This window comes from Psittacula echo (genome assembly GCF_963264785.1).
Source record: "Psittacula echo genome assembly, chromosome: 7".
NCBI lineage: Eukaryota > Metazoa > Chordata > Aves > Psittaciformes > Psittacidae > Psittacula > Psittacula echo.
In genome coordinates, this window is record NC_137740.1 from 50,065,874 (window position 1) to 50,092,088 (window position 26,215).

Below are 26,215 nucleotides of genomic sequence, written 5' to 3' on the forward strand. Positions count from 1 at the left end.
AAACAGGTCATTACAGAAGTTCACATGCTTTGCAGCTGTTTGCAGTAGTGCTAAACATGCTGACAGCCGTTACTCACTACCCTTCTGGGGCTGTAGTTAAAGCCCTACTTCTAATGAGCAGAGTGAGCACAGGGCCCAGGGCTGATCATCTGTAGTAACGCTACTGCAGTGGTTCCTTGCAAGTCTGGCAGATAATGACAGAAAAACATAAGGCTGCAAGGGGCCTCCGGAGGTCTCTGTTCCAATCCTGTGCTCAGGGAGAAAAGCCTCCCATGCCGAGGGAGGAAGACTCTTGTGTCCCACCAGAACTGCCTTTTTTCCAATGTGGATGCACTGTCTCTTGTCCTTTGAGAGGAGACTGGCCCCACAACTCTGAACTACCTGTGTCACAGCCTGGAAGTCACCGATACCAACCAAGACCCAGTGCTTCTGCAGCCAATACGTAAAAGCTGCAAGTCAGACAGTCTAGCAGAGGAACAGAACATGTTAGTCTGAGATGGGCAGGGCCTGGATTCCAGTGCACTGAAATCCAAGCTCAGGATTTTTCTCTCCAAGTCTGTGGCACACGAAATGGAGTCAGACTCCAAAGGTGGACCCAACGCTAGATGTGAACTCCCCAGGGTCTGACTCCTGAGCAGTGAGAGGTCGCTGCAGCTCTGCTGGCCCAAGCCACCTCCAGGGCCTACAGGATGGAGCAGCCCATGGAGCATCTGACCTTGTGCAATTTGTAACAACTCACCTGCAGCAGGCATAGCAGGTTGTGTGGATTATTAATCCACCAAAATGAGTTTATAGAGATGAAGTGGTAAGACCTCAAATTAAATGAGATATGTACTATGATTTAATGGCATTAACAAAATCAAAATGAAAAGACTGTTTCCATTGCAAAGCAGACCTGCACTTAAACAGGGAATATTTGCATTCAGAATATTGCTGTGTCTTCCAGCATGGCCAAGCCCTTCCTCATGCTCACAGTGGGATATTAGCATGTTTCTTCCAGGGACTGGACTGTGTTTTACTAGCCAGCACATCTAGGTCATGGCAGATGCGCATGCGGGTGGTTGAAGGTTGGATGATATCATCAACAAACCCTGTAAAGAAAAGAAAACAAAACCTGACCAACCACAAAGTGTGTGCTTGCTTCTCAGCCTGCTGTAGGGAGGCTGCAATGACAATCTGCTAAATCAAAACAGTACTTGGAATAAACAGTTCACAAGTTACAAATTAACTTAAGAAGATAATTTAAACAGCCTGAAAAGGAAATATTCCTGTGTCAGCAGTTTTTAAATTAGAAACATTTGGGGGTTTAACTTTTGTAAAAGTTAGCAAGCCATAAAACGTTAAGGAGAGGCTTTACTCACTGAGTGCTGTATCTGTTACTGCAAACTTAAGATATACCATCTCCTTCCATGTACTACCATTAGTCTGACTTATTTACAAGTATTGATTAGAAGAGACGTCCCTTGACTTTGCACATGCAGGAAGCTGGGTTTTTTTCTGGCTCTAACAGCAGCAGTAGTCTACTGCAAAACCAGAGGGAGGGATATACTGCACACAGTGATTATGGTGGAAAACAGCTTGGCTAAGTCTTCCCAGCTGTGTGGCACTATTATTGGGATTTAAATGAAGTACAAACCCTATCAACAGAGTAAGCCAGCACAACTGGAAATGGAGAGTAACTGCTCCAGAGCCTGCAGAACTGCCTTCCACAGCACAGTTAAGCCAGAAGGAAACACAGTGAGAGAATTTACTCCAGAGAGTCCTGGGTAGCATCACTAAACTGAACCAGCTTCTGACCTTTTCTTAAGGCCACTGTCAAAACAGACTGTCAAAGCGTCTGTGCCTTTAAGGGAAAGGCTGTATTTTGAGATGCTTTCCAGTGTCTGTAAAACTGAAAATCTGCTTTTCAGTGCAATCGCCACATCTTACCAGTCTCTCTCCATTTGAATATGCTTTGTGTTTTTCCACAAGCTGTGGTCAAGCATCACCTTTCTGACTCAGATGCAAGTATCACTAGCAAAAAGTTACTCAACAGCTACAAATTTACTGCATGCAATGGCAAACTCAAATGGGACACAAAGTGTGAGATAACCATACCTCTCATGGCAGCAGGAAAGGGGTTTGCAAACTTATCCACGTATTCTGCCTCTGCATCTGCCTCTTTTCCTCTGAAAATTATCTGGACAGCACCCTAGGAAGATAGTCTCTATGTCAGTGACAGTAACCAGGGCCGTACAGAAAATATTTGCGTGCTCCACCAGCCCCTTCCCCCTGCCACACTGTACAGATGCGCATTCTGGTCAGCTGCTTCAGAATGTTAAGGAATCAGCCTGGATTTACCTTTGCACCCATCACCGCCACCTCTGCAGTAGGCCAGGCATAATTTGCATCTCCTCTTAAATGCTTTGAGCTCATCACATCATAGGCACCCCCATAGGCCTGGAACAAAAACCAAGGGATTAATTAGTGTGAAGTTGCTCACAGCAGTAATAGCCTACACTCCTCTTGCAGCTTTTGCTATTCCAAAGACAAGCAAGTGGGGCTAAATTTTACCTGAAAGAGACCATGAGCATCTATCTCCCTTTTGCTATGCTCTCCTAAGACTTGATGTCTCTTCAACTAGAACCACAAAGAGCAAGGAAGGGGGTTGCTAGTAACCCACGACTCTTCTTGATGGCAGGTATGGAGGAATCGCCATATATCTTGAACAGCAGGCCTCAAGCCACACCGTGCACATGCACACAAACAAATGACGTGCTTCTGGAATTTCCTGGCCAGGGAATGCAGCACTCAGGCTCTGCAGCACTCCACTCTGGTACTGGAAGCGCTCCAGACAGCAGTGATGAACAGATACTGCAGAACTGCAGAGCAGACTGCAGTACAGTCTGTTGCAAGGCATTACTGAAAGCTACAGCAAGGCTGCAAAACTTGGGAAGTAAAGGATGGCAATATTGACAAGAATCAGAGAAAGAAAAAAGAGACAGCAAGAAGGAAGGCAGACCAGCAAGGAAAAAGCTAAGCCTTTTAGGACCTAGAAAATCACTGAGCTTATGGCAGCATGGTATCAGGTACCTTGCAGAAAAAGAGAGAGGAGAAAAAATTAAATAGACTATAGCACCAGTAAATGGAAGAAGAGAAACCATGTGAGCATGAAACCTGCAGGCACAACGTAAGAAAGATAGAGTCAGCACTGGTTTTGGAAAAGGAGACTGAAGTGGCAAGAACAGAGAAAGATGATTTGCTCTGTGCAAACAGATGGCATGTCCTCAGTGAGACAAGCTGGGTGACAAAGGACAAATACTTGACTGAAGGCATTCCAGGGAGAAAGCAAAGAGCAGAAACATGTGATTTTAGAGGAGTGCAGAGGCACAAGGAATGAAGGAGCTGAGGTAATAGTCTGAGAATAGAAGAAATGGCCTCTTATAACTTGACATAAAGAGGTGTTACCAGATGGGACAAATGGAGATGTGACAACAGAAAGCACAAGTGGGACAGATGGACAGAGCTTGCATAGCTAAAATCGCTACTAGTGAAAACAAGAACTCCAACAGAGCACTGTGGAATCGTGCCAACTTACCTTTCTGGTGATGATAGTGATTTTAGGCACAGTTGCTTCTGCAAAGGCAAAGAGTAGCTTCGCACCATGACGTATGATTCCACCATACTCCTGAGCTGTACCTATAAATAACAAGGAACTTTTTTCGCTCCAGGGAATTCACAAAAACCCCTATGCATCATCTGTTACTGGCAGCAAACCTAACAACCAGAACGTGTTAATATCCAGGAGAAGGCAATACCAGGCAATGGTCTCAATCAGATACTGAGCAACACTACAGTAAGACTCATACCAAAACCAGCATATATTATTTGCAGATGAGGTCACAGAACCAGCACACTCACCAGATGGTATGTTCCTAGGAACAAATTACAGTTACATCATTTTCAGGACTTTGACTGTGACTAGCAGTGAAAAACACAACCCAGATTCACTTCTCCAGAAATCCACTCTTCCACATCCCCTTTTTTCTAGGCCATACTGAAAGGCAGTTTGGCTATCAGAGACCTATCCCTAGTTGTCCTTCAAGCAAGGCCAAGATGATGGACCTTAAACAATGGAGCATGAATTCCTCTGTAAAGATTCTCACAGCAGGTGCGGCTGGAGAATGATCATATGCAGCAAACATGAATACAAGTCATTTGTTTTACAGGAGGTTAAATACAGGCCTCATTGGTGTGACTTAGAAACTGCAATCCCATAAACCTTATTTGTAGGATTTCTGTATTTCAGACTGGATGTAACTCGACAATTACTTCCCAGCAGTTTATCCACCTCCTGACTTTTGCTTTCAGCACCTGAGATACTGAGATAACTTCTTAAGAGTACTTTGGGATTTTTTTAATTAATATTTTTCTTAAATGTAAGATTTTAAAGAAAAGCTCTTCAGTGAGCTATAGTAACTCTCTGGGTGGCCTGACTTTAATGCTTCCCTCAGTGTCATTTGAGTGTCTAATCACGTACAAATTATTACACTTAGAAATGTCTCTTCTCAGCTACAACTTCACTTTTGGTTGCTGTTTCCCTCCAGCCTGTGGGACTTATAAAGCCTGCAGAACCTTCCCCGCAGCAGCAATTGGAACCAGCATGACAACAGTCTGAGCACAGCTGGGATGTTTAGCCTAGTCCTGGATGCTGCAGACCACTTGCAGACACCATGATCTACTCCTGGTCTCAGTTTCTAATTCACACTTAGAGCAGCATAGCCAATCACTTGAAGTATTTTAAGTGTAAGACCATTCAGTTATTATTTGAACTATTTACACTGTCACCCATGGCCACGTAACAAACTCTTCTGATCATAGATTCAGTTCCAAACTTGTTCTAAATACATGTTTTGATCCAGCTACTGGTTATGAATGTCTTAAATGTCATCTCTGTGCACACCTATTTAAGTATTTGGATCACTAACATTCGTCATCTGTACCGCACAGAGAGATGAGGTGACTACCACCTTCAGAATTTGTTATTTAACCTGAAATTTCTAATGCTATTTGTACTGATCTTGTCACACTCCTAAAAATACATCAGTTTAGGATCAGTGCCAAGCCTCAGGTCTCCTCTTTTTAGCTTTCTCTACATTTACATACTTTCAAACCAACATTCTATTGTGCAATACTACGTTACTACTTTTAATTAGCTGTATGGAAATAGCTTTGATCTTGGACTCTGAGCAACTGTACAAGTCTAGATTCCTGCAGTAGCCCCTGAAGTGAACTAAACTGCTGCTTGGTCCACCTCAGAGGAGGAGAGATGTCCACAGCAGGGGAGAAAGAATAGAGGCCAAGACGGAAGAAGCAGGTTCTGTTAACACCTTCTGTATTGCCTCATTGTTAAAACATGTATCAAAGCAAGAACTGGCATGTTGACTCATGACATTTTGATGCTTTGATAGCTGTAGAGGCCTTGAGGCAAACCTTGGTTTATCCAACAGTATTAACCTTATATATTGAGTGGTATGAAAGACGTAGCATGTTTATTTGTATAATATTCATCATCCTCTCATAACCTGTTTTCTAAAAGGTCATTTTAACATTAACTGCTCATGTAGCCTATGCTGGAAAAAGTCTAATCTCAGATCTTTCCTTACTGATTCACCTAAAGCTTCTCAACCATGGGCACTCTTTTATCTGAAAAATGCCTTGGAGCATGAAAAAAACAATGATACAGAGATGGGGGTTTGTGTGTAACTGAATCAACAGCAACCAAGGATGTACTGTTTTCTTCCCCTCTATAGCTTCATCCTTTTACACATTTGGGCATTAAGTACAGCAGATGAAGCTGGTGGATGCGGTAGTTTCTCTTCCTGCAGAAAAGCCTGGAGAGCAACACAAGCCTGTACTAGCCCAGTAACTCAGCTGCTTTGACCAGTGGCCTCCCTGCCCACAGGAGAATCAGCAGTGCTGTGCTCTCATGTAACCCTAAACAGAGGGCTCAGAAACAGTGTGTGGGACTGTTTTCCACTGCCTCATGGGCAGCCACAGTCTTTGCAGAGCCTTCTGCTAGCACACTGTCCAGGTTACAGGCTTATAAGTAAAACAGTGTCTAAATAAAACATCTGAGCATTTAAAGGGACAGGGAGTTTCCTTATAATAAAGGAAACAGTGCAAGTTCCACACCATTTATGACAAGGACAGCATCTCTAGGAAATGCAGAGGTTTTTTCCTGGACAAGCCATAGTCACAGCTGTGCAATTGTGCTGGAATTCCAAACAATAGAACAGAGCTTTCCAGGGCATGACATACCCATGGTCACCTCTGGCCAACTGGTCATCCCAGCATCTCTATCAGACTGCTGAACATTCTGCATTGACTTATTGCATGAACTGGCCCCTCTCCTCCAGTAAGTCCTGAAAAGCTTTGTAACCTCAGAACACACTTAGTGGCATGGTACAGGCCCTTCTTTCTTTTCCCTGCAATTTCTTGTGTATTTCAGTCTCCTTGTTATGGCTACTGTGCTCAGAATACAGAGTTCCTGTCCCCAGAAGCAGGACTTTAAAGCCTGGTTTATTTAAGTCTATTACTGTAAAGGTCTTCTCACAGAGCTTTTAAAATGAGTTTTTAACACCAACCCACCCTACAGTGAGGTAAGATACAAAGGCAAGCCTTACCTGGCAAAAATCCAGGAACATCCACAAAAGTAATCAGTGGTATGTTGAAAGCATCACAGAAACGAACAAAGCGGGCTCCTTTCACAGAAGAATTTATGTCTAAGCACCCTAAAGTTAAGAAAACAGGGTAAGGTGTTAACAATTCCAGTGATATGATAATGGCAGTAATTCAAGACAACTCAAAATCACACTATTTTAGCTCTACTGTCTTCATAAAACAGAACAAAAGCTTATCTGCAGACAATATGGAGATAATCTGCCATGAAGTTTGCCTGGTTTAGAACTAAGGTTAGAGTACAAACTATATTCAAGGAGAACTAATTTCTGAACACTCTGCATAAAGACTTTCTATCCCCCAAAGCAGCAGTCTAAATTCAGTATATTCTTGCAATTTAAAATATTTTTTCTGTCATTTTCTCTTTATTGATATTTTTCAGATCACTCATGTTGAAAGGCTGCAGAGCTCTCCATTAAAACAAAAAATCAGTTTAGTCCACTAATATTGTCAGACACTTCAGTGGGTTTGGTAAACACACTGCAAAGTTTCTGTTCTGTTTCAGTGGATTTAGAATTTATTATGTGCTATTATATTAAACTAAAACACATTTGGTATAAGCCACCTATGTGAAACATTAAAAGCCAAATGAAAATTAATTTCAAAACCTGCTGTCTAGTATCTGCATATCTTGTCAACATTACAAAAGAATTAACACATCATACTGGGTCATCTGATCTTCCCAAACAAAAAGGCACAAAAACTGAAAACAAGGAGCAAAACAGAAAGTCATGATTGGTGGCAGTTTTATACCGGACTTGTATAGCCAGCTCTAACCTGATGCTACTTTGGGTTGGTTGCCCACTATCCCAACAGTTCGTCCATTCATCCTGGCAAAGCCAACAACAATATTCCTGGCATAGGAAGGCATGATCTCGAAGAATTCCCTTTCATCGACAACCTGCAAGGGTGAAAGTTAGGCAGAGCCCTTATGAGGACTGACTTACATATATAGGCATATTTCTTTACAGAGGCAAACACAAAATCAGTTACGTCAGTATTGCAACTTTTAAAACATATCAGAATGCACAGAATTACAGAGGAGGAGGAAGAAGAAAGACACCTTTTAGTCCCCTTTTCAGCCTTCATTCTAGGAATTAACTAGTGCTGCACTTAATCGAAACTGCCACTTCGGCATTCCATCAGAGAACATCCTCTGTAGCAAGCCTTTTTCCTAGCTTACAAGAAACAGGCATTTCAAATTAGATGTTAAGAACTGCCTTCTCACAGCTTAGTAACTAGCAGACTACCCTTGCAAAGAACAAGTCTCAGTGATACAAAGCAAATAGTACTTTCACGGATCTCAGGAATGCTCCAGGACACATTTAATACATACTCTACTTCCTTGCATGTTTGGAGCACTGATCTAACAGAGGCCAATACAAAATTGCTGTGTTCAAAAGAGGTCATAATTACATATGGAGCAGTAGCGACACCTATACATGGATGCCTACCTGGTGTTTTCAACTAGATTTCCTTGTTTTCAACTGTTTATGACAACTTGGTCATACAATACAGACTGCAGTTTGTCAGCCATTTCTGAGCCTAAGCCAAATGAAAAGTAGTGGAAAAAAATTTAAGTATCATTGAAGTGGTGCTATTTCTTTCCGTAATAGTTCTCAAAGTCCATGGGAGGGCTTTGGGTTGGTTCCCTAATTCTAAAAAGGATTTTTTTTTAGATTCCACCTTTTACCTTGGAGCAGCAGTACTGAAACTCAATGGAAAAATCCAGAGATTAAAAACATCCTGAGCTTACTTTCTACACTGAAATAAACCTGAATGTAGCAAGCGCAAACTGAAATGTGATGGCCAAGTGAGTCTGTGGAGAGAGAGTTCAATAAAATAGCAAAAGGGAGAAATAAGTAAAGGTCCTACGAACACAGCTGACACCCACCCCCATTTGTATGTCCTGCCTTGAAATGGATTTGGTCCTAGGTTCATCATCCACCTTAGAACCCTGGGGTGGGCATCCACCATTCAACAGCTGAGTGGCAACAGCAGCAGCTGGCAATTTCAGTACTCAAAATTTGGACTCTGGGGGTGCATTATAGGGGGATGTAACACTTTCCTGTGATAAAACTTCTTTTACAACCATGTTCTCTGCCCGAGCATTTAGACTGTATTAAGTTGTTATAACTGGAAAAGTGAAGTACTTAAAGTCAGGCAAGAGAATTACCAGCACTGCCTGTGCTGCTTCAACTATTCACACATGGCAGTACCAGCTTTCAGGGGTTTTTAGAAAGCAGTCAGATGTTCCCTTGCATGCCAGCCTCCCAGAAGCTCTGCTTCACAGGATGAACATTAACATCAGATTCCAAGCTTCTGAGGGCTTGACCTGTAATTAAAAAAAACATCCCTGTACTGTCCATGTGTGTAACTAACTGTTGGACTAAACAGAGAGGGGCGGGACTCTGAGCTCACTCTATGCAGTTTATCACCTTTTATAAGAAAAGGAGAGAATTCAAGACAGTCATAACAAAGTATGGGAGGGGGCAAGCGACAGAACTCAGGACAAGTGGGGAGGGGATTTCAGCCCCAAGAGAGAAACTGAATTACAACATCTTTCACCTGTACAGTTACACATGCAGTGTAAAAAGATGGATCCTGAATCAAGCTTTAGGATTCCTTTCATCTGCTAAAGTGGTTTTTTCTGTGGTTTTTGTTGTCCCTTCATTCATGGCTACTGTCCAGGTAAAACAGTAACTTGGGAAGACTAAAAATAAAAATCTCTTCAGTGCAGTTCTGTGGGTTTCTTTCATTTACTCACATACAATGTATATATAATGTATCCATGTTCATCTCACCAGTGCTCACAGTAGCAGACTTACGGAGTGTATGATATCCAGCATATCATAGGCTTTAGTAGATTCAACTGGTACAATCGTGTCCAGCTCAGGAGCCAAACGGTCACTGCAGAAGACAAGTAAGTGTGAGCAACAGTATTTACATGTCAGATGAACACCAAGACCAAAAACTCAGGTAAAGAATTCCACCTCTGAAGAGACTTCATGGAAACTGCTGCTCTGATATGGGGAGAAGAAAGAGTGCTTTTGGCCTCAGGCAGTTGTGCCCCAGTCCCCTGAGCTCTCACACACTGGGAGAAGAAAAGGATGAGCTATCTCTTCCTGAAGGAGACATCTCTTCCACCGATACTTCTGCTCATGAACCACCTCCTGGAAACACATTGCTCCTGTTTGACTAGAAGAGCCTCATGTTATGTGTGGGGAACATCTGCAGGGGACACTGCAGGAAGGCATGCAGGACACTGCGGTGAGGCACAATTCAGGCATGGGGGAAAGGATGTAGAACAAGTGTCAAGCTGCCAAAGCAGAAGAGCCTGCTTAGCCAGCAGCTCCAGTCCTCACAGCCTGACAGGCACAAGGGTTTCTCACAGTGGCAGAGGAAAGTCTCCCGCCATCTACCCTCATCTACTGTGTGCACACAGTTTAGGAGCTGCACATTTATAGCTCAGATCCCTTCCCTGCCCGCACTGTGCACCTGTGATGTTGAATATAGGAAACTGCTCCATACTTACTTCCCAGACAAGCAGAGCTTCCTGGGTGGGGAAAACACATCCACTCTCAGCTTCTGCGGTTCAGTGTCTATGTTTAAAGAATCTTGACTGTTACTGTTCTTAACAGGGACTCACTTCATGTGGGGCTTTACATGTAATGAAAGTGATGCCTCCCTGTTGGCAGCTGACACTATCAGTTACCTCACCTCCATCTCTGATCATACTGGCTTCACTAAGAACCTGCAACTGTTAGCAAAAACTGGGTCTCTAGATTCATTCAGTCCCAAGGGAGGGTGGGCAGAGGATTGTGTCAATTTTTATAAGTCACCACTGAGAAGGCTTCAGGGATTATTCTGTTTGTGCTATTCCATAAAAATACTGATCTACAGTTGTTATAAATGGTGTTTCTGTGGAGTTCCTATTTTAACAATCCTGTGATTTAGTGTATTTGAAACAAGACAACACAAGGCTCTAGACACTCAATTTAAAACCAAAGTGATCTGCAGTTTGTCAAAATCAGACGGAAAACACTAGTGTAAGCCGCACCGCTGGCTCCGTGCTCCCTCATACACAGGACTAGAGAGGCACAATTGCTTGCCGAGATGCTGAGACACATCTATTAATAGATTAAAACTGAGAGCAACACTTCAAGTATTTTTTTCCACATGATTAAAGAGTATTGCATGCAAATACTTTCATAAAATTATGTAATGAAGCCTTAATCTGATGAAAGCAACCACTTTTAACATATCAAACCTCGAGCTACAAAAGATTCTAAAACTTCTTGTCCATAAAGTAGGTATGACTGTGCTCTTAAGTTCTGTGTGTTACCAGTGGTCCCCCAAAGGATAAGGAAAGTGGAAAAATGAAATTACTGCTCCCATAAATTCACAGTGCTGTACAGTACTGTGGGAAACTGTAATGGCATTAAAGTAAATACCCACATTCACAACGAAGACATTACCCAGGATACCACCAACTTGACAATCTCCTTCAAATCATTACAGATAAAGGACAGCTGGTATTTGCTAGTAGAATCACGAGACTCAAGACGTTGAGAACTGTGTTTCTTACAGATCCCAGTGAGCAGGAAGGAACTGCTGCTCATCATCAGAGCAGTCATCTGAAGCCTGTGACAGCTTGAGATACCCTCACCCACAGGAACAGTGGTTTTCACTCAGTACTAAAGTGAAACAGTTACCAAGAACTGATAATAACCTCCTCCAGAAACCTGTGTGCATACTTCAGGCCTTAGAGGAAATGGAATTTGTTTATAGTCAAAGACACACAAAGGTAAAAATCACACTGCACAATATACCAACTGCAACAGACCATACACCCTTCAAAGGCAGGGCATTCACCATTAGACAATTTGGTACTGTAAGGAACCCTCTAACTCTTCAGAACCCAAGCCACTGACACCTGAAACTCCAGCCGACAGAAGTTTCAGCAACCAAGACTGGCATTTTTCAGCACCACAAAGAACCTACTTAGCTAAAAAATTACATTTAATTTGCGTAATTCATGCCCATTTTCTCTGGTGTAAAAATGACTCAACAAGAAAGAAATTACTCTAGAGGAATGGGCTTTGACTGGAGCAACGTAAGGATCAAATGCATCAATTCAAAGCTGAAGGACTATTAAGATGTCAGTATGTCCAGATGAAATAATACCAATGCAAACATTAAGAGTACAAATGGGATAAATATTGGAGATGCTGCTATAAAAATAAGCAAATTTAACAGACCTATTTTCGCATGTACAGAGGCTAGTAAATTCAAGTTCTTAGTACAAATTGCGTTTATTATACTGTGATCCTCTAACAACGTGTCTGGTGCTAATAGTGAACAATGTGCTTCAGGTACCAGAGCAGTAAAAATTTGTAAAACTGATCCAAAACCACCTGCCCAAACTATTTGTTTCAAAGACACTGCAAAGAACAGTGAAGCATGAAAAGAAGATAACCTTCCTGTCTCACATAGGAAGATCTTTAGGCAAGTAAGGACTACAAGACATGTATCACACATAGCTATGGAGCTGAAAGGACCAAAGTCAGGCACAGCTCCCATAGAAGAGAGGGTGACAGCCTCTTGTGGGTTCCCTACTGAAAGGGCTGAACTGGGCGTGAAACTGGATCTCAGATCAAAATTGGTTTATTTCAGTGACATTCTCTGTCGTTAGCACTACTAAGCAAGGCTGGCTACTCAAACAGCCCCTTGCTGCCTCTCTGGCTGTCCCTCAAACTCTTGGGAAAATTCTCTGATAAAAGTCCAGCCAGTCACTGGTTTTCTCCTCTTGAAATGACTCAAGTCCTTCCTTTGTTATGTTGCCAACTACACAAGGAGGCTGAGAGACAAGTACCTAACACATACAACTTTCTGCCTCCTTTGCTTCCTTGTTGCTTTCCCCCCTGAAACCTAAACAAACAGATCTTGCCCAACAGACATGTAACTAACAAAGCAGGGAAAGTTCTCCTCACTTTGGTTCAGTTCACTATGCTGTTTTCCGTCTTGCTCGCTTGTTTCAAAGGACTGTGACAGTCCATCTGTACAGACATTACTTTTCCCCAGTTCTGTACGTCAGCCTGCATAACGCTGCTTTCAAACATGAAACGTAACAGTGGGCAGGTATGTATGTACACATGCATGATGAAACACATCTCATGTTCACACACCCCAGTGCAGAATTATCAGCCAAGATCCCAGGCACGAAACACTCATCTCTGTACGCTACTTGAGCCAGAGAAGCCATGAAATTCAGTGCTCAGGGACCACAGATCTCAGTCTCCACTTACCTGGGGTCATGACATTCACAGACTGGTGCTGGATCACGGTTGCTAAGAGGTAAATAATTAAAGAACTCTCGGAGATTAAGTAAAGCATCTATATCATTCTCAAAGGCTCTGTGTGCAACTCCTGGAAAGAAACATTATTAAGCAGTTAGTGGAATTATTTTGCAAGGTTTCCTTTTCAAGTATGTATGAAGAAAGATACAAAGAAGTAACAGTAAGAATTTTTCAACCTGAGGTATTAACAATTGGGAGTTTTAAGCCACCAAATTTGACCAGTTAAAAATACCTAGAAAATGTGTGGCTCTATCAGACTTCCTCCTTAACAGGTCTGGATTGTTGATCTCATACTTAAAATAACTTAAACTGGCTTATCAGCTACCACAGACCTAGCTGGATTCCAGCCTTCTGGAATTCAGTCCAGGTACTTTGCTGTACTCAAGCTTTGGACTACAAGATCTTTTCTAAAGGCTGGATCTGAGCAGCATCTCTGTATTTGGGACTGTTCATCATCAGCTCAGTTCACGTAGGATTTGAGATCCCACAGTCATTTTCAGCCCCAAGAAGATCCATGGGTCACCAAGTTTCCCCAGGTAGGAGGGGGAAAAAAACCTTTATCTATCATTGCCACTCAGTTTATAGTTCAGAAGTTCAATCAAGCACATTAGTAAGCAAACAAGGGATTGTTAAGAGTCTTTCAACCCATTCAAATTTCTGGACAACAAACAACAAAACTCGACACCACACCAAGCCTGCTTTGATAAGCCCTGCCTCCAACAGTCTTTCTGCTTCTAGAATCTTTTGTGGATTTGCTATTCTCTTCCAAATTCCTGAACTCTCCCATGCTCCCTTGCTTTTCTTACTCTGCTTTTCATTATTAAAAAGCACTGGCAAGAGATCCCTTTGCAGAGTAGGAGCCTGGGCTTAAGGCTTTATCACTTAGACTCAAGTGACACTCAGGAGTACAATCAGCTGTTTAGCTAGAACAACTATGTCATTTACTTTAAAGAACAATTAGTGTGTTAAGTAAACTACCCAGCTCTCACCAGACACAGCAGTGTGAGTCTTCGCCCCCCCAAGCTGCTCTTGGGTGACATCTTCATTGGTAACAGACTTAACAACATCTGGGCCAGTGATGAAGAGATAGGATGTATCCTGGGGGAAGGGAAAAAAGCAAACACACACAGTAAATGCAATACCCAAGCTGCAAAAGCACCTAAGGAAAAGCCAGAGTCTATAGAGACTTGCCCCAAAATAAGAAAACAGTAGAATATTGGGAAAAAAAGTCTTTAAAATCCTTAATGCATTATATTGAAAATGCAATTGGCCACAAGTTATTTGGGAAACTTTTTCTTGACTTCTTATTAAGAATAAACTTAATCCAAAGAGATCACTTCAAAAACTCCTTCATGTGGAGTTAGTTTGTGTCTGATCAATGTTATCAGCCACAGGGGAGGATACACTCCACTCTTACCTTTACCATGAATGTGAAATCAGTTAAAGCAGGTGAATACACAGCTCCACCAGCACAAGGACCCATAATGAGGGAGATCTGTGGAACTACCCCAGAACACAGAACATTCCTCTGCAGTAGAGAAAAAAAAAAAAAAAAAAAAAAAAGACATCTAGTTTTACCAAAAAAAAGTCTCTCTTTAAGTCCGTGCACAGGTTCTGCAAGAACACACAATCATACACAGGAGAGGACGGCTTGCTTCAGTTAGTGAGAGACAAATATCTAGAGAAAACACCTCAATGCAAATATAACCAAAATAATGTTGTTGCTTTTGTTTTGCTTCCTTCTGTTCCCATACATTTGATTTCATATACCATGGAATGACTGCAAAGGAAGTTGTCATGTGTGACCTCAACAGATGCTGCAGAGGCAAAAACTGCACTGAGCCTGGAGTGGTGGGATGTGTACTTACGTGAAATGTGAACACACCGGGGTACACTACTCCTCAGAGGTAGAAGTAAGCTTTACTAACCAACTTCGGCAGAGATTCTTTTAAAAAAATCAAGATTCCTGTACTGGCTCAAGTTTGACATCAACGGTGAATTAACTGCTGTCCACCAACATGGATGGATGTTGTCCAGAAACTGTCTACACTGCTCATTGATCAACTGGATTACAACTGACTTCTGTAACTGCTCAGCTACATCATCCCAGATTGCACTAATCCATAAGAGTGCAGGCAGCTGACTAACTTGTCATCCCACCTGCTCACATTCCTACTGAAAGCACAATCATGTTTGTGTTCTCTATATCTAAAGCAATGTGTTTTGGTAGGCATACAAAATAATGCCATTCTGGCAAAAAAAAAAATTATCAGTTGCATTTCTAGAGGAAAAATTCTCACATTAGCCAAAGAAATACTGTAGAAAAAGAAAACTTTCACCAGTCCAATCAGTACTGGAAATCCCCAAATGGTGAGGTTAACACTGGTCAGCACACTGTTAGAACAGAAACCTCTGACTTGCGTATTTTTTTTTCCTTTCCAAAAGTTCCCCCCCCAACCTACCATTCTTGACAGAACAGGCACTTTGTCCTTCTGTTCAGTTTCTTATGTTTTCTTCAAGCGCACAGGATTTGATTTACTTTAAGTCCCTCTTTCTGTAGCGGAAATATTCCACCTTTTATCAGCCCTACTAAAAACAAATCTGCTGTGTGAAATTCTTAACATGTCTGTATTTCAGAGGAGACACAGAGACAGCTGGTGGTGGATCACAACCATCACTCACCTAACAAACCACTCTCTGAACTACAGCGTGTCCACCTGCTTCAAATGGATAAACACTTGAGAGAAATTACATCCCAACACAGACAATCCATACTTTAGCGTACATCAGAAAGCTAAACAGTTGGGAGATTTCTTCCAATTAAATATATTGCCTATTCTTCCATTCTTATGATATAGCTCCCTATATAGTGCAGCTCCTACAAGGCTTTTCATTGGATCAGTGTTTTACAAGGCTCAGCATTACCCTTAACACGTGGGTAAATGGAACAGTGTAACAGTGGCCAAAATTGGGTGGTGATAAACTAAAAGCTTGCTCACTTTGGCTATCTTTGTGGATGTGAAGCTTCCTGGTCAATCACCAGTCTACTTACCAAAAATATGTCTGCATAGCCTGCCAAGGACTCCACTCCTTCCTGGATACGGGCTCCTCCAGAGTCATTCAGCCCAATCACAGGTGCTCCAACCACAGCAGCTTGATCCATGACCTGGTATGAATACAAACTACTCGTTACTGACCTAGATAAGATAAAACCCCAACATGTAAATCCCTAAAAAAAAAAAAAAAAAAACAAAACCCTATGTGCCAGAATCTAAATTGCCTACATAGCACTCAGCTTCTCGGTAGTAACTATCACAGTCACCAACTGCTTACTGAGGTATTGCATTTTGACTCACTCAGACTGGAGGCTAAAAGATACACATATAATCTTTCCCAAGACCTTTCATATTTATCTGCCTTACCAGTCGCGCATCTTCATACTCACTGTATTACCCAAACACTGTGCCAAGTGACATGATCGCAGGAGTTTGGACCAGAGAAGACCAATCTATCGCTGTTCATAAGAGGTCTCAACTGCACTTTAAACATTCCCTCATATATGTCTAATCTGATCTTAAAAGTTTATTGCAGTGGTAACTGTGTAATCTCCCTAAGCAGTATATTCTAATGCTTGATTATCCTTCTTAGAAGTTCTTTGAAAAGACTAAACTAAACCTTTCCTCTGTAAATTCAGAAATATTACTTCTTTCTTGAAATACACTAGTCAGGGGGAGCAAGTAACTACTTCATTGCCTCCATCTTCATAAACATTCAAGTACCTTAAATGTCCCTTCAGTCTTTGTATCTTCCTCATGTTTCTAAACTAAGCACCATTCCTTCTACATCCCGTTTTCTAGATCTCTGATCATTTGGTTACATGCCTCAGGATCAATGCTTCAACAGAGACTTAAGTGGGAAGACTGAATTCCTTACATTCCTTACATAAAACATCCATGCTTACTGGATCCAAGTAAAAGGTTTGCCATTTTCATAACACTATAGCATTGGCATATTATGTAAAAATCTGCTTTAAGATCTGCTTTATCTCCCAAACACTTTTCTGTCAAAGTACACACTGTCAGCCAATCCCCATTCTGAGTTTCAGTGTTGCTTTTCCCTGCCTGGTATTAGCCCTTTCAATCATTGTTACAAGATTGCATCTGATTTCAGACAATCTTTAATTAATTAAGATTTGTGAAACTTCAGTCCTGTCTTTCAAACTACTGTGTTTCTTGGCAATATAAATTTCAAGGTTGATGCTGCAGGAACCACACTCGGTCCTTTTCAAATCAATGGCATCACAGCAGTACCAACATTCCAGCATGAATCGGTGATAACTATCTCTCGTTCTAGAGTGGCTTTGTTCCTCCCTCCAGTCATTCAATGCAAAACAGGGGTTCTTCATCCTTTGTGCCTATATGTTAATTTATAAAGTGAAACATCCCAGTGGCAGACACACAGAATGAATTTACAGTTTAAACACAAATCCACATTTAGAAAGCATCTGTGTGGATTGTAAAGAGAGGCTCTGTGAGCCGTGAGTGCCCTCCTTTGCTTATGTGAATGTTACACAAGGCATTAGCGAATGCCTTATTAAAGATCAGTTGAGTCACAGTTATTGCTTCTTCCTAGAAGGCCTATTATCCTATTGTAACAGGTTAGTGACAAGTTCACTGACACAACTTTGGTGTTTTCCAGGGAATTACACATGGATTAATTATTTATTTCAAGGCTTTTCCAGACACTTAAGTTCTTCCTAAATCACACATCAAAATGCACATTTAGACTACTAAAAATGTGTTCATATATTTGAGACCAGACATTTATTTGACATACTAGTATTTGCAGGGAACATTTCAGAACTGATTCTCAAAAACACTTTTCTTCATCTCACAGACTCAACAATTGCCTTGAAAACACAAAATCATAGAAGCCCATATGTATATAGGCTCTAAAGCGTTCCCCACCACAAGCAAGCACCTATTACTCTCAAAAGAGCCACACAGTCTCTGCTTCTTCAGGGAAACCATTACAAGCATTTAATGCGGTCTGAAAGACCACAAAGCTCTTCTGCAAAAGCAACTGGAAATCTGTAGCCCAGACCTACCCAGCCTGCCTGAAGCATCACTGTAAGATGCCAAATCCTGCTGCTTTTCTGTAGCTCCAGGAAAAACTCCCAAATGGCAAACGATAATCACCAATGGGGCACATCTCCAGGAAAGCCCAGCTGAGGGAGAACAACTTCACGTCCACGTTCCACAACATTTCACAACCCTTATGCCACTGATAAGGTTTGCAGGAGCCAAGATCATCTCTCTCCTAACAGATTCTTGCTTCCCAGAATTGAGCTCAGTAAGAACTCAGAGAAGCAATACAGATACCACACCACCCTGCCAGCCTCTTCTCAACTCTGCACTGCACAGGCTGCAGCCTCAAAGACTATGAGCCCCAAAGCAACTGATGCATCCAGGGCCTTCAAACTTCAGAGCCTACCACTGACACCAACCAAGAACAGTACCAGCTAGGAAGTACTCACATTTTTCTCTGGTTCTGCTATTTGCGCTCTCCCTGGTTTTTTTAGAAATAAGAGACAAAAGAACCATCAGGAAGCATCCTACCATTTCAGTACCATTACAGCCCTTCACAAAGCTCCAGTGTAAAAGGGTAATATCAAGTCTTTCCCAATATCAAGACTCAGTAAAGTCAAGTTGTTATTATCTAGCCCAAAGTCTTAGTGTTTTTTAGTTTTATACCTCCTCACTGCTAAGGAGCCTATGCCAAAACAAGTACTTATCTCCATTAAGAGAAAACACCTTGGGCATCAAAAACCTTGTTTCTGATTCATTAGCAAGAAAATTTGGGAAGTTTTCACCAGTCCACACCACTGAACACTCATGCATGAAAATGTTCTTTTCCTCCCCATGGGATTCAAACACCAGCTTTTCCAGCAAAACAAGCAGACAAATGAGAATAGATGACCACAAGTGCCTGATAACAGAAGCTCTGAGTACCAAGGTGACCTCCAAGTTGTAAAACTGTTTTCTCTTCAGATTGTTTACTTGGTACATTTGCTTTTTATAAATGCCACACACTTCCACATAGCATTTCACATTTCTCCAGCAGACAATGTCTAGTTAATTCGTATGTGTACTTTGCAAGTCTCTCATCTTCTACAGCACAGTAGAAAAGAGAACTTTGGTTAAACAAGGTATTACTTGGAAAGCCTCTCTTATACCTGGAAAGGTTTCCAAAAGGTACCTCTCTGCTCACCTGTGCTTTCACATCTGAACTGCCATGAGGAGACAGCCATTTTCAGGTTGCCAAGACACATGCCAGAGTCCACTGAAGTCAGTCACAAATTATTTTCTCCAAAGTCATTAAGACAACAGATTGAGAAAAGGACACTGACAAGTTTTCTGGTTTATTTTCACCTGTGAAATATTACCTTGCAGATCTTCTGGGCATGAGCTCCAGATAAACTGCCTCCAAATACAGTGAAATCCTGGAGGGAAAACAAATTTTCAGATTAGGGAAAAAAAAAAAAAATCGTTTCAGTAAAATCATTGCAAGTAAATCTAGTATAATCCTACAAAGCTCTATATTTGGTATGCTGTTCCAAAACAACTGGAATCCCTCAGTGCAGCCTGCAGATCAACCCTGCTCTATCCAAACCTCCTTACAAGGAGAAAGATCTAATAGATGTATTTGCCAGTGGATTCCATGTTGAAATCACAAACTTAGTTTTGCTCCCCCCCTTTTTTTCCTCCCTACAGAAACATTCTCTCTTTCTGCAAACGTATATTCCTTTTTTGTCAACATTATCAATAGTGGAATAGTCTAGAGAAGTTTCACCTGTGAGGAGGGTCTCACTGTAAGGGGCAGTGGCAAGATATGCCTGCAAACAGGCTGAAGTAAAAACCTGAAAATATACACCATTGTTCTGTACTCATGAGTTGTGCTTCAAGAGTTGATCATTCTTTTATGAGTGCTATAGGGACTATGTCAGCCAAAACTTGATTATTGGTGCTACCCCTAAGCATAAGCAGTAAGATCTTTAACAAGCAATATGAGGCCCTAGGACTGACCCAGAGGAAAAAGGGGACATTGACACCTACTGGCACCAACACAGCCCAAAGCCAACTTGTGGTGAGTTTCTCTGCTGTATTCTCACCTAGTCTTACTCTCAGATAAGCTCTAAAAACTGTGTGGATGACTACAAGTAGCAGTTAATCCAAAAAGGAAGGAACATCTTAGGTGGCATCTCAATTTGGAGGGGGAAAAAGGTCTTGAAATGTAAATATGAGAGGTGTATCATGAAGGTGCACATTTAAATTCTTTTAATATAAAAACTGCCCTCTACTTGTGTTCTTCTAAAATTTAGGTCTGTGTACAGTTCCTGTCTTGTGTTCAGGCCCACATAACAGTGCCCTTCCTTGCAAGAACTACATGTCCAAATAAAAGAAGCAGGGTGTATGACTTTCTCCAAGGTCACACAGAAACAATTATTTTGGCCATGACAGCAAATTGAACAAAGGCTACTTTGTGGCCCAGAACAGAGCAGCAGTTACCAATGATCTGAAAAAAAGCCTCTCTTTCACAGTGTTAAGATGAACCAAAACAAATATCTTACCTATAATGATTCCTCTAAAATATTTTTATTGAAATATAAAAAGCATATCTTAACATTAAAAGTATACTTTATGTTTCTATTTATATACTATCTATCACAACCCCCTTAACTATTCCAAGCTTGAACCTGAGAAACAATTCAAGGTTGCTCAAGTGCCCTCTGTCATGAATTCCACTCATTGCAATTCCAGTTGCCATCTCCAGCAAACAGCCCCAATCTGCAGTTTGAAACCCAGAAGATAGTTCTTAGAACTTGCAAAGCCTTCCACTGACACTTGCAGGTCTCCACATGCCTGCAGGAGCTCATCCACACACATCCAACTAGAGGGACAGAGTAAAAGCTTGCAGCTGATTTAAGCACACAGTGCTCAGTCACTGACTTCCCCATTAATTCACTTCTTGGTTATCAAAACTGTGGTTCTGGAGGACTCCTCCAGTCTCTCAGCATGTCAATATCTAATGAAGTAATAACACTTTGTCTTTTCAAAACATTCCCACTGGCTTTGCATTCTTTCATGTTTTCACCTCACCTTCATCACAACTGCCTCTATCACTCAAAAAAAGTTTTAGAAATGTTTTTTTGCTGCTTCTTTTTGTCTGAAGGTGGCCTGCTTCCTCCCACAGGATGTTACATCTATCTTGCACTTACTGCTAGAAGGTAAACAGGTACATTATTACATAGCCACACGGATCCTTTGGAATAAATTCACAATATTTGAGTTCATGCTATTTAAAAAAACAAAACAACAAGTAAAACCATACCTGACTGAAAACATAAGCCAGTCTCCCGTTAATCAGTCCCCGGCCAGTCACCACACTGTCTCCAGGATACTGCATCCAAAAAACAAATAAATTCATTAAAAGTAATAATTAGGGAAAAAAAAAAATCAAAGCAGTGACAACATCCACTAAAAACCCCACAAACTTATACTGAATACCAAGTCAAAGTAAAGACTGATTCTCAGAGAGGACTGGCCTTACGTGTTTCCAGTGGGGGCTCCACCAACATTTCCCCCAGTCCTGGAAAGGAAAACTAGAGGTAATAACAAGTATTAATTGTGTATTAGAGTCAAGATTACTGAACTTCACAGTTCCCTTTTGAATTTCAGCACATCCGGAGTTAAAGCAAATTCATGTCCTTAAAGACAGGATGTATTTTTTATCAGAACCAACTGATGTTTTTTACAGAATGGACACAGAACATGAATCTTTCTTGAAGTGTTGATACAGGGGGAAAAAAAACCAACCTTGGAAAGGTCAAAAACACTTCAACCTGACCTGTTCCATTTGCTACCCTGTAAATAAAGGAAGAATAAAGAGCTGGAAGAGGAAATGGAGCCCCTAAATCTTAAGATCTCTTACCTTTGTTGTCTCACTTTTTAGTAAAGGAAATACACAGAAATCTTTCAAGACAACAGGAGAAAAGGAACATTATGGGCTGGCTGTCTTAAAGGAATTCCAGATATTTAAATGCTTCCTGCTGTTTGGTATGTAAAAGAATATTTATGCTCAAGGTGATCTGTACTCAGGAAGGTCATACAAGTATGGGGACTTCTCTCAGGCTGCACAGATAGCACTGCTACCAACCCATAGTTCTTAGCATATAGAAAAGCAGGAAACACACCTGTAGTTCCAGATGCTCTCTCATGCAGATGACTCCTAAATGTCCAAGCAGCCTGCAGAGCGGCCTGGATGTAAGCAAAAGTCTTACCCTACCTTCAGAAAGTTCCAGGAACTCTGAGAAATTCCATGCTAAGCTAATATTCCAGCTCACTGGCCACTGTTAGGTCATCTGTTGTGAAACCCTACTCTGTAAACACAATATGCAGCTCACCGAAAGGTGAATTCTGAAGGACAAGGAAAAAATTAACTCTCTTGCCAACTCTCAGGACTTTGCCACTCCTCATCTCTTCAGAAACAGCCATTAGTTATCAGCATTGTGGGATGCAGTGCTGAGTAGCACAATGAGAGGCAACACTGCAGTTATTTGAGTTTGCTAGGGAACAGAGGGGAAAAAAGTACTTAGAGAAGAAGTTTGCTCCTACGCTCCCTGACAGAAGGTCTAACACGACATCCTTCCTAACACCAAGTCCCATCAGACTCCTGGCTACTAAACCAACACCAAATTCTTCACCTTTGTCAGTTCCCAATGCCCCAGCTGCTCATGGTGGAAACCTGCTGAATCCTCCATCTATAGGATGCAGCCCTGTGACTTGAAGGACTGAAAACTGATGAAATAGTTTAATAACTGCATAAATAGAACTTGCAGTCATTGTATGCAACATGTATGCCCATACAGAGCAGGTTCTCACCACACACCAAACCAGAACACTCCACAGCAAATAGGGCCTTTTGCTACAGGGAGATTCACACTAACCATGCATACCCACACATCCCAGCATGTTCATTGTCCTTTCTGTACTAAATCACAACAAAATACTTTTCCCATGTAGTAAATTATCAGGCATCAATGTTACAGTGAGAGACTTTAGGGAGCCATAGATTTTCCCTCTATGTGATGAGCCTCATGTACCATTTCAATTTAGGATACACAGCTGTATATCTGAAAACTGCACAAGTTTGCTATGCAGTTTCCAGACTTGCTAACAGACTAGTATGAATGCTTGAAATTCCTAACACAGCAGATTTTAAGGCCCTGAAGGATTTTATTACTCTCTAATATGGCTAGACCTGAGTTACTTCATTCTATAACTTGGATGTCACCTGCAGGGAGGCAGAAGTATCTACCCATGTTTGTTCTTCATACCTATCTTGATTAACAAAATTTTAACATCAAAGCTCTGCAGCTTCCTCTATTATTTAAAATACAAATTAAGACAATATCCTAGAGGTATCTGACCCTACAAAAAAGGTATCAAGTTTAGACAATGGAAAAGTAAAACAGGTAAGCTGTTAAATGGAAACTGAGAGTAATAAAAGAAAATTTGGAAAACAAAAAATAAACAATTAAAAGAGATTACATGCGAACAGAACAGCCTATTTTCCATCAACCAGCTGGCTGGCTAAATGGCTGAAGAACAGAGGGCAAAGAAGTAAGAGCTATATGAAGTAAAATTACCTTATTCTTACTAGAGGCCATCCCAAAGTCAGAACATCTGTGTTCCACAAACATATCATATTCATCAAAAGTGTCGGGGTCCAACAGCAAAAGAATTCGTTCCCTTGCTGTCAGCTTTCCCTGAAACAAAGCAAGCAAAAATTACTACAGCCATGAGGTGGTTCCGGCTCAGTTTACTGACCACCAGCAGATATAGTTTAATCAAACATGGCCTCACTTCATTTGCTACATTTGGCCCATTAAAAACAAACATCATGCAAGCCACATTTTGAAAAGGCTGACTACTGGAGCAGCACTACCACAAGATAAAGGAAACCATACCAGAGTCTTTACAACAAGATCTAACAGCATCACAGCTATTTTTGCCTCCACATTTAAATGCCGCTATTAAGGTCTTTGTTCTAGTCTTAAACAAGGAACTCTTCCACAGCTAAATCAGTCCTTACCAACAGTTCAAGGCTCAGTTCACTATGCTCCATATCTGACTGCAGCAAATGACAGAAAAAGGGAAATTCTCACAAAATCCTTTTGGTTTGGGGTTTTTTTTCTGTTGGACACTGGTATGCGCAGAAGTAGAGTAAGAGCCAAGAAAGCTTTCAACTGAGCAGACACGCATTGTCCCTTGCTCAGTAATAATAATGCCATGCAGGAATAAATGATTGCAAAGTTCTTTTTATCTTAACCTTCCAAACAAATGTGTTATGCCCAGCCCAGGTAAGCATCTGTTTACAAAGCTCAGGGCAGCTGGGTTATCTTCTTTAAGGGATGGTATAACCCTACCTCAACATGACATTAAAACATAGCTTGGCTTCTCTACAAAACTTCTGACCACTAAATCAGAAAGTTAATGAAAATCAGCAAATGCAACAAAGAGTAACGTAACCAGAGATTTATTTTACATAAAACATAAGACATTTGAGGCACCCCAAGATGCAGGAATAATTGCATAATGATCTAGGGCAAGGCATCCCTGCCCATGGCAAGGGGTTGAAAGTAGACAATCTTAAGGTCCTTCCAGCCCAAACCATTCTGTGATTCTGTCAGTATCCTAAACGTAACTCAGTGAGCCTATGAATGTTCAGATGTTGTATAGCCACAGGAAGCAAAGTGCTAACAGGCAAACTGATCATTCATGCAGTCTTCACATGAATGGCTATCCCCATCTTCTCGATGCCTACAAGCCATCATGGTATCACTAGGTCTTTGCGCTAAAATTAAAAGACATCCCAGCAAGAAACAACACACAGAAATAGGAAAACTACATTGTCACCCTCTTCAGTACTGCCTAAAATTTGAATAATAGAAACAAGAAACTAAAAATCCAGCTGTTCTCACCCTTCCCATCTGCCTTTTTTCTCTGCCTTATTTCCCCTCTTCTTTGACCAGCTTAGATTTGCAACAGCAGCGTAAAAGATGACACTGCACTGCACAGTATGCCTCCAAGCCCAACAAAGTATTAAGCAACCTAGAACTTGCCATCACATGTTAGTTAGTACCCCTCATACACACACATTATAGCCAATCTCGGTGACAAAGCTGAGATAGATTATTCTTTTTCCTGCCTCGAATAACAGGTAATGCTGTCTCTAATGCCACTTCAGTATAGCTCCACCGCCAAAAAGGCTTCTGCAATTCAAAGGCAAAGCCGCCCCGGGTTTCGAGGACTTGAGCAACCTGGGCTAGTGGAATGTGTTCCTGCCCATGGCAGGGGGTTGTAACTATATGACCTTAAGGTCCCTTCCAACCCAAACCAGTCTGTGATTCTACGACTTGAGCGTTTTCCGCCTCTGGCCGCGGGAGGCCGTTTGAGCCCTGCCCGCGGCACACCACCGCTCCCCGCCTACCCTGAAGGGTCGGTGGCCGCTATGACTACCCATCCCCTCCCGACCGTGCCTGTCGCGAAGCGGAGACGCCCCGCTACGGAGCCCGGCGGCAAGACGGCCATGTCAGGGCCCCGCCCGGGAAGGGGGAGTGCAGCGGGGAAGGGGCTGTTCTCCCCGCCGCCTGCGGCTCACCCGCTTGTGCTGGGCGTCGATGCGGGCCTGGCCGCCGCCAAGCAGCGCGGCGCGGCGCTTCTCCTCGATGCGCTCAGGCACGGAGGGCGGGCGGCCCCCCGAGGCGGCCCGGCACAGGCAGAGCGCCCAAGACCCCGCCGCCCGCCGCAACACGCGCAGCGCCGCCATGTCGCGCACCAGCCACGGCAGCGCGTGCGCGCGGCCGGGGTGTCCTGGCCCAGAGCCCGCACCCGGCGGTGCGCGGGCACGGCCTCGCTGTCCCTAGCTGCCCGCGGGAACCGGGGCGGGGCTCCCACGGACGATGGGCCTGCGGGCGGCTCGGGGGTACCACTAAGCGCGGTCCTTCCTGGCCGGGAGGCCCGGAAAGGGAGAGCCGGTAGCCGGGCGCCGCCGCAAGCAGACAGCTGACGTGC

At 42.3% G+C, this 26,215-nt stretch overlaps 1 protein-coding gene across 1 annotated transcript; it reads right to left on the minus strand.

Annotated features, from left to right (window-relative positions):
• Nucleotides 1–969: 969 nt before the first annotated feature.
• On the minus strand, nucleotides 970–25,970 carry PCCB (propionyl-CoA carboxylase subunit beta; the record flags this gene model as incomplete). The annotated part of the gene is made up of 15 exons (XM_080623885.1): nucleotides 970–1,091; nucleotides 2,098–2,191; nucleotides 2,341–2,439; nucleotides 3,578–3,678; nucleotides 6,666–6,773; nucleotides 7,498–7,621; nucleotides 9,549–9,630; nucleotides 13,029–13,149; nucleotides 14,069–14,177; nucleotides 14,497–14,607; nucleotides 16,132–16,245; nucleotides 19,525–19,581; nucleotides 21,471–21,539; nucleotides 23,788–23,907; nucleotides 25,803–25,970. 15 exons carry the CDS (start codon nucleotides 25,968–25,970, stop codon nucleotides 970–972), a joined length of 1,599 nt encoding a protein of 532 aa, XP_080480011.1.
• Nucleotides 25,971–26,215: the final 245 nt, after the last annotated feature.